The sequence below is a fragment of the Cystoisospora suis genome, assembly GCF_002600585.1.
Source record: "Cystoisospora suis strain Wien I chromosome Unknown contig_1670, whole genome shotgun sequence".
Taxonomy (NCBI): Eukaryota; Apicomplexa; class Conoidasida; order Eucoccidiorida; family Sarcocystidae; genus Cystoisospora; species Cystoisospora suis.
In genome coordinates, this window is record NW_027154470.1 from 67876 (window position 1) to 77334 (window position 9459).

Sequence of the window (9459 nt, forward strand, 5' to 3'; positions counted from 1 at the left end):
CAGACATTGCTCGTGCTGCTGTGGTGATACCAGCTGCCCGGTTGAAAAGGACGGAGAATACGTAAGGTGTATCGACAAATCCTCTCTTCCTAACGAACCTGTGTTACTTCGCGGTTTGGCGACTACCCTAAATCCTACCCTATCTTGCCAGTTGCCCTTGTTTTGCTCTGACCCAGCACATCCCTTCAGCCGCCGGCATGGAAGGTTTGCGACGGAAAATACAGCAGTTCATCAGATGTACGTTCACTTATGGACGGTTCCACGGACGTCAAAGACAAAGGAGATAAAATACAGACGTCCCCATACGAGCGTGTGAACTTGTCACGTCAAACCGTGGAGGGGGCTGCACCATCAGATAAATTTAGTTGCCGTGGATCCACACAGGACCCCCTTCAGAGTTCGAGAATTTCTCCGCAATGAAAGAACCGAAAACAAGCGAGATAATGGCTGACAATTTAATCAGTATGTTCAGAGATGGTCCTGATGTATCCTTCAGTGGATCTCCAACAGTATCGCCAGTCACTGCGTTCTTATGAGCTGCGGAGCCCTTGCCGTGGTGGGGGCCCAGGGCTCCAGTCTGAGGAAAACAGGAAGAAGAGAACAAATAAGCGTTAGCGCGCCACGTAACGGAGAATGAAGGACACGTTCAGATTGAGAGCTAACAGCTACGCACTATCTGGACGAGGGACGCTGGACAGGTGCGCTCATCAAGAAAATCAGTTCTTTCTCCACGCTCATACTGTCCTCACATGTATACCAAACCCGGAACCCGGGGCCCGCAGACGACTTTAACAGAAAAGGGCGGTGATCATTCCTCTACGTCTCTTTCTCTCCCATAGACGGCCGTACTTTCCCACGGAAATTGACAAGATGTCTAAGAAAAGGAAGAAAACACTCGCTTATAAAATGGCGGGCGGACCTGGCGACTCCCAGACCAGTGTTCCCCTAGACGTGGCTAGTCATTTGCTTTCTCTGTTTATAGATCTGCTTTGCTTCTCTGTCTAGCGCGGACCCGCAGGCTTTCGATCAGCGCTGCATGCAATGTCCGACAAGTTTTCTCACACTAAAAGAAAAGGTCGAAGTGATAGAGTCATCCCACGCCATCTGTTTGAGATCGTTTCTTCCTTGTCTTCTCTTAACTACACGAACTAATCCTAGCATCATAATATTCTCTCTCCCCCTTTCCTCCTGTTGCAACGAGTGGGTCGTCCTCGTTTCCTTACCTCAATGTACTTCTTTGAGTTGTCCCAGGCACCCCCTGAGTTCGAAGATGAGATAGCTAGCTGAATGCCTGACACAAGAGCGCCTGTAAGCAGCCCTGCCGTGCAGTTCTTTCCGAACATCATCCCGGCAACTACAGGGGCACCAATGACCAGTGCTCCTGGAGCAATCATAGCGTGCAGGGAGGCTCGTGTAGAGATTTCAATACAGCGTTTGTACTGAGGTTCAATATTTCCCTGGATGATTAAAGGGAACTGCTGTAAACACTCTTGAACCATGTCATTTGCAGCCAGTCCCACGCTCTTCATTGTCATTGCACTGAAGGCGTATGGAAGCATGGCTCCTATCAGAAGACCCGTAAAAGTCCAGGGATCCAACACATCAACTGCTTTAATGCCTGCCCGCACTGTGAAAGCTCCGAAGAGGGCAAGAGACACTAAAGCCGCCGAACCTATCGCGTAACCCTGAGCAGACAAGAGACACAAACAGACCCACTTTGACATGAAAAGCGGAATGGGGAGGCAAAGAAGAAGAAGAAAAAGTATGGAACAAGTAAGCGCATGGGGGGATCCCCACTTTGCATACCCCGAGAAGCACACATGTGAAGAACAGAACAAACCCTTGGGGCAACTCTCATGGAGGCCTACTCACGACTGTAGTCATGAGAGGGAATGTGGGGCACATTTAGACTCGGTATGAATCTCAGGGCATAAGTAGCTTTCAGTAAGAAAGTGCAAAGCTTCGGTCCTAAGCAAAACCGCATGGCGCGTGATAGCAGATGTAGAAGACAGAGATACTCTGGAGATACCAATGATGAGGTGGAAGAACAATAAACGAATGAAAACTGCCAAAAGGACTCCCACCAAAGCCCTGTAGCAGCAGCAGCGGTCTCATAAAGAATAATTGACCGAGTCTGCGAATAGACCACGGCCACAGGGAAGAGATACATATAAGACGGAGTGCCGTCTGAATGCTTCCTTCGACTCTCCAAGGAGGAAACCCTTCAGCGATCTCCCAAGTCAAACATACAGACCCGAGTTACGGCTACGACAGGTTCATCAATAGTACACTCCGGTACACCGAGGTCTATCTATCTATCTATCTATCCTTAATCTATCTATCTATCTATGATGGCGTGTTCGAACTCCACACCAGACACAGCATTCTTGTAGCACAGCGGAATGCGCGTCAGGTATAGAGCTCGGTAACGACCTATCCGTACACCGATCTACATTACACGTCGCCGATTCCTAGGGAGGGTCTATATGAAAATATTCCACTTATCTCTTCTTAGATACCGCTACGTCTACACATATATCATGCATGTGGGCTCACCCTCAGAACTATGTTGGCAAAGAATGCTAGAGAAGACTGTTCGAAGACAGGATAGAGACTTTTCACTTGTTCTTTTCTCACCTTTCCGACCGCTGCAGTTGTATTCCCTGCTGCATCTAAAGCATCCGTGCGACTTCGGACATCGGAACCAAGACCGGCCATTTCTGCTATGCCCCCCGCGTTATCACTAATAGGGCCATACCCATCGATCATGAGCCCCATGGATAGTGTGGAAAGCATGCCTAGTGCTGCCAGAGCGATTCCATACATGCCGCATGCAGTATGGGCTACCAAGACAGCCGCCCCGAGACATAGGATTGGAACAACTGTAGACATGTACCCGAGAGCAAGACCATAGATAATCCCTGTCGCTGCGGAAACCGTCTGTGTTTGCGCGATTTCACGCACAGGGAAGTACGAATGCGAGGTGTAATATTCAGTAATGAATCCAATAGCTAAACCCACCCATAGGCCAATCAGAACACACACGGCACCCTGCCACCATGTAGTTGTCCCTTGGCTTCCATCCACAGAAAATTCGGAAGGGAGAAAGACATAGGAAAGAAGAACAACTACAGGCGTCTCGAGGGCTGTGCTAAGAAACATAACAAGCTTTAAGGCTTTCTCGATATCGTCATAACCCCTGACTGCAACACATGAGCGAACTAAGATAACGGTCATAATGCCTGTAAAGATTCCCGTACTTGAGATCAGTAAGGGGAACATCATCCCTGCCCATGTATAGGCTAAACCAGTCACCCCTCCACTAGACGACGCGCTTGCAGTCCCTAAAGATGCTCCAGCTATCACTAGACCCGCACAGCTAGCTTCAGCTAGCGATCCAAAGAGATCCGCACCCATTCCAGCCACATCCCCTACGTTATCTCCAACATTATCTGCAATGCATGCAGGATTACGGGGATCATCTTCAGACATCCCGTACTCATTCTTCCCTGACAAATCGGCCCCGACATCCGCTGCCTTCGTATAGATACCTCCACCCACACGTGCGAACAAAGCGATGGATGAGCCCCCTAAGCCATAGCCTGGAAAACATAGACACAGAGAACCGAGGAGATGCCCTGGTCACGTCATTAACTTTTTCTCATACACATCCACTTTCTCATTTCATCGCCGGGCTAGGCACACAACAAGAAAACCCTGGAGAGATCATCCACACCAACACAGACAGACGCCACATATCTCTCAGCCACAGGCCCCCCCCTCTCAATGAAATTTCATGAGAGAAAAGCCCTCAGGCACCATCACCTCCTAGAACGACGAAAAGCCACATTGACAGTTTACCCCAGGAAGAAGAAAGACCCTACACATCTTCCTACATCAGTCTCCAGCACCCCATAGGAAACGGGAGGGAGATCTAACACTTCTTAAGCTACAGGCAAATGGGTCTATCGAGTTCACCAACTACACCGACAATTGACAGCTAAATAGACTGAGACATGTGCGACGAGCCCCCTCGAGCTAGTCACCCGGGGCATTTTATGCACCTCGACGTTCTCCTGTGAATCCGAGGTGTCGACGAGCTGACAGTCCACCCCCCTAAGTGACTCCTTACGCACAGTTGTATAGTGTCTAAAATGGGTTGACGAAGCAAGCAGAATCCTTTTTCTTGCTCAGCATTCGTTCCGTGTACATACCTGATGCTGTACATAACGAAGCTAAGTCGGTACATACAGATATCTACATACGCATATAGACCTATATCTATCTCTACATGTAGGAGATCTGTATACAGTCGTGACAAGAGAATGTACGTGAGAAGAATGAAGGAAACCGTCATTCTTTGACTGTGTTTTCCGCAGGCAACGACAAGTGAAGTCAACATGGAAGATGGAAGAAGGCATCGTTGCACTTATGAGAGAAACGAACGAACGAAGCGGTTCATTACCTGCCACAGCCTCGAAGAGAGCTTTCTGATCTCCTGGGTCTGTTCCAAAGAGAGAAGGGAGTCTATAGATGAGAATAAGCGCCACAAGGGATAGTACCCCTAACGAGACTAGAGCGAATCCCATGACACTTCCTGCAGTCAAAGCAACTTCGAAACCCCGACCAAGGTCTGACCAGGCCTCGTGACACGTCCTGATGTTGGCGTAGACTGCGATTTTCATCCCTACGTATCCGCACAGGATTGACGTGAAGCTCCCGAGGACGAAAGATGCGCTTGTTGCTGTAAAGTTAAGAGATACAGAAGAGACAGAAATGAGGACACACTCCCTCAAGAGGGAAAAAGGTCTCGCTTGATCACCACTCTGGCGACATCCCTTGAGTATATTTCGTCCTTTCTTTCTCTCACTATGAGGTATCCGACCATTCGTGCGTAAGACACAAACGGGACCGAAAAACGAGATAAGAAAACAAAAAGGACGGAAGCCTCTTTCTGTACAGAGTCTAGCAATCTGCACCTCTCACCGCTCGCCGACACTCCACATGCGCACGTTACTTCCCCGCAGGAATCGAGACAACGTGGAACTTCACACTACAGAGGTACAAATATGTAAGCCTCTACTTCTCAGGAAGAAGAGAGTATCTTGAATCGATACTCTGACAGGGATGGAAGTCTCTCGCTACCCTTCTTGTCGTATAGCCAGCCAGCTGAGACCTTTGTAGGGTTGTCCGCTCACGAGTGATATGAAACCGCGGGGAGATACCAGGGAGACAAGAAGACAATCCATTCCATCGATCTAACGAACTCCAAGGTATTCATTTCTAAGAGACCCACGCCACCATGCTCTTCAGAAGCACCCGTCTACTACAGAGAAGGAGGAAGGCCTTCACGCACACCGAGTGTATCACCATACTCGTTTTTGCATCTCTTGCCCATGTGACTGACTCGTTTGGCCGACTATGTGTGTTTTCTTTGCTGCCTCTCAGAGGGGTGTCCGACCCTAAAGACATTGAAAGATGAGCAGCAAGACGAAGACCCTCCTCGGCCCCTCCTAGGGAACTTACGGACACTAACGAAGACTCCAAGGATGATCGCAAAGAAGACAATGTAGACCAGCATGTACTTGAACTCCTGTTTGAGAAAGGCCCCAGCCCCTTCTGCGATACATCGTGATATACTCTTCATCATGTGTAGTTGGTGGTGGATATTTCCTGACATCTAACAGAGAAGAGAAGCAAGCACGCAAGATATGTAGCACGCTATTCTACAAGCTTTCATGCTTCTTGAGAACCAATGGAAAGTCAGAACAGGTTTAAAAGACAACTCACTGTCTCTTCCTCCTGTGTCTCTACCATATACACTTGTCACCAAAGAAGATATTTGAGCTGTACATATTCCCTTGAATCTCTTGTTTAGCAGTCCATATCTACGTCAACATCCATGAATCTGAGACATTCACCGGGGTGCCTTCTCAGAAGTTGCGCCACCCCGATGTCTAGACCTCCGCTGAAACCGCTCCTTTTTCATGGAAAGACAGAGAATAAGAAAGAAAGAAAGTAAAAGCACACCAGAGATGAATAAGAAGAGTGATGGCCTTGAAAGTAGGGCGTGTCATGTAAAGAATGCTTCATGAGACACGGGAAAGACATACGACGGTGAGGCTGCAAGCGACATTCCACAGCGGCGATGGATTGACCCCCCTGGGGGATGGAGAGTAAGAAACCCCAGGAAACCTGTATACTGGGTAAGATAGCATCGTAGCTTCTGAGAGGCGTAGAAGAAACTAGGTCTTCATACACACAGAGGAAAAGTTTTCCTTTGAAACTGCAGGTTCCCGAACAGTGCAATGGCGTCATCCTCGGCAATCCATCAGTCACCCGTCTCGTGCCATATCTCCTCTCCCTGTCTAGAGAAAAGGATTCATTCTGTTTCTATTGTGGGGGGTGAATGTGCAAGGAGAAAACCATCAGAGAGGCATGTGCCACGGAGAGTTGGGGCTTGCCCAAGAGCGAAGGTTTGATGCCGAGAGGCGACAGAACGGTTTTTCATAAAGGCTTTTCCCCGACTTCTTCTGTCTCTTACTTCCAGCTGAAGAGGGTCAGTCAGTCTCTTCGTGTCGTCAACCAGCGGTCCATCCAATCGCACTTGAGAGACTTTCCATGCTTCGTACATAGCCCAGGCAAGACCTAGAATGCTGGGAACGAGTAGAAGCCACGTGGTTATTTTATCTGCATGAGAGTCACTATCAGCTACCCAGCCCGCAGCCACAGCGGGAGATACAGTTGGGTTTGGCTTGTCTCCCGCATGATGTCCGCTTGCAGCAGATGACAAGACAACAGATGATGACGCAAGAGGACAGACGGAAAGAACAAGACAGGCGGCTGCGGTGGCAGCGACCGGAGCAACCGACCCCCTGGAGAGAATCGGAGGGGGGGACAGGCGACGACTATCCCTTTTCATATTGTAGTGCAATACGTGGCTGGATTTGAGGGTCTTCAGAAAGGTGACCTGTGTGGGGTATCCGGTCCGAGTGTCGATACTACGCGGGAGTCTTGCCCGCTCTCACTGCAACGAAGGGGTCCCTAAACAGAACCGCGAGTGTGCACAAAACAAATTAAGAGGGTCAACAAGCAAAACCATCCAGGTAGGTCAAAATAGCCACGGCGTGACACCTGGAGGGACGAACAGACAGACGATTAGCCAGGTTGCTGTAGGTACCGCGTGAACTCAGGAACACACGTTCACGTGGTTGTCTGGTTGACTCCGCTTTGTGTCGTAGCGGAAAAAGGGAAGAGAGCAGAGACTAACGAAACACACAAGCAATAACCTTGGTGACTGAACCGATGTTGACCGGGCCGAAGACGAATCCGCCTGCCTGCAACAAGAAACGAGCGATGATACCTTCTTGGAGTTACAAAATTAAAGTTGCCATTCACCACGGGCAGCCGCCGTAAAGTCTCAGCCAAAGGAGCTTGGATTTTTCCTGACAGAATGAGAAACACTAAAAAAACCCTCAGATCAGCTTCCCTGTGCACTTAAGCACTGCATCCGGCCTAACCGCCAGGTGTGCATCCGGGGGGGCTGCACGAAAGAAAATGACCCATTTGCATTTCTAGGGTTTCGGCACGAGGGATGGTGTCCAGTTTTCGCGCTGTCTATCCCAACCAACAAAAAGTCCAGCCGCGAAAAATGGTGCAATGAAGACAGCCCCGGAACGAAAGGCACACCCGCGTGTACGCTCAGACAGTTGAACTCAACAGAAAGCCCGCGGTGCTCGTCTACGTGGATCTGCTGTGCCTCTGGCGATCCTATGCCGTGCTGCAAGACCGGCAAGATTGGGAAGTGCGACACACCAGACAAGTTCGGAAAAGCAACTCCGTGGCTTGGAAAGACCGCATAGCCCAGGGTGGCCTGTTTCACTTAGAGAGACCCTTTTTGGCCCCTGAGACGGAATGGTGCAGGCAGACTCGCCAGCAGCGATGCATGCAGCTAACCACCGATTCACTCCTACCGTTCTGGTCCACCTTTGCTAGGAGGGGGGGAGACGGACGAAGGTGGCCGCATGTTTCCTGGACTATCTTAACCAACAACCTGGTAAGTAACACGATAGCGAGAACGAGTGAGTAGTGTGTCCGTTGAAGAGCTCCTCGAAAGATCAACCATTTCCTTCCACACGCTCGCATAAAACGGACAGACCGAGGAGCATCGGGTTCTCGCGCCACCCACGGTTCGAACGCCGAATGCGGTTACAGGAAAGAAGTCCCCTAGCTGTTATGGACACTGCCAGTCCGAGAAGCGAATTGACAAGGCTGGTCGAAGCCAAGGAGACCTGAAGGGGACCGAGTGAATTCGCGAAGAAGAAAGCATCTGTTACAAGAGTAGGGATTCTTTTCAGAATCCGTGCGTGGATGCGGCGAGGAGACAGCAGCATGCGAAATTGAGAAATGCAGCTTTTCTAGCGTAACCGGCTATCGATGCCGGAACACGTAGGCCTTTCCTTTCAGAGAATGCCCTCCTCAAGGTATATGCCTGCTTGAGATTTTGTAAGTGCTTTACTACACACGCCGGAGGTGTTTCCCCCACTTCTGCCCACCTACAAATGTCGTTTCTGCGGCACGACTGTGAAAGGCTGTAGGCCGGACACAGAGACCGTCAGGGAACAGAGAGATCTTAGTTTACAAAATGGGACGCAGCGCCGATATAACCCTCTTGCTTTCCTCGAAGTCACTGGGGTTTCTGCCTTGTGACAGTCGAAGGCTCGTGCGCGTCGTCCTGCCCGGTCGTGATCCAGTGCCTGTCAGCTCCCCAAAACGAGCCCCGGCGGTCAAGTTGCAGGTTGATGATTCCTGCAGAGTTGAGTGCTCCCCACTACAGGACGAGTTGACAGCAGGAGCGGCGCCGTACTAGACGTAGCGGCACCACGGGTATGATCAGCTACCGGACTGACACCCGCATAACTTATGGAGTCCTGATTCGAAGAAAAGGCGTCTGTAGACAGCATTGTAGAGTACCTCAAAGTTCGGCCTTGCACCCGCCGTGAACATCCATTCGTCCTCTGAAGCCGGGAACCGAAAGACGTGCCGATCTGCCCGGGGGTCCCGTTTCTACCTCCGTCAGTGCAAAGCACTATGTAAATGCAAGAAATCCCTTGTGTCCCACTTTCAAAAGTCCGTAGCGCTTCTTCAGGATCAGACTCAGAATGGCCTCGCTGGACAAAACCGGCGAATCGGGAGTAGTACCAGCCATCGCTCTGATCAGTCTTCAGTCGATGCTGACAATCAAAGGCACTAGTGGAAGCCTGCTTCCTTTCTTTAGGGCTCTTCACGGAAGCCTGTGTAAGGTACAATAAGGGACATCCGGGAAAGGCTCCCCTCGCATCCGAGCTTGCATACAGACTGGAGAGGCGGAGGTAATCCGGTAGCAGTTTTTCTTGTGCTTGACAGGTCTCCACGTGGATGCATGGTTGCAGGGACCGGACGGCGGAGGTTTAAGGAGCG

At 50.2% G+C, this 9459-nt stretch overlaps 1 protein-coding gene across 1 annotated transcript; it reads right to left on the bottom strand.

Annotated features, from left to right (window-relative positions):
• Positions 1–151: 151 nt before the first annotated feature.
• Positions 152–8037, bottom strand: CSUI_003711 (h+-translocating inorganic pyrophosphatase). Its single transcript, XM_068063906.1, has 6 exons — positions 6545–8037; positions 5527–5680; positions 4466–4744; positions 2557–3602; positions 1224–1685; positions 152–577 (listed from the first exon to the last, which is right to left on the bottom strand). Exons 1-6 carry the CDS (start codon positions 6920–6922, stop codon positions 362–364), a joined length of 2535 nt encoding a protein of 844 aa, XP_067924127.1. The 5' UTR covers positions 6923–8037; the 3' UTR covers positions 152–361.
• Positions 8038–9459: the final 1422 nt, after the last annotated feature.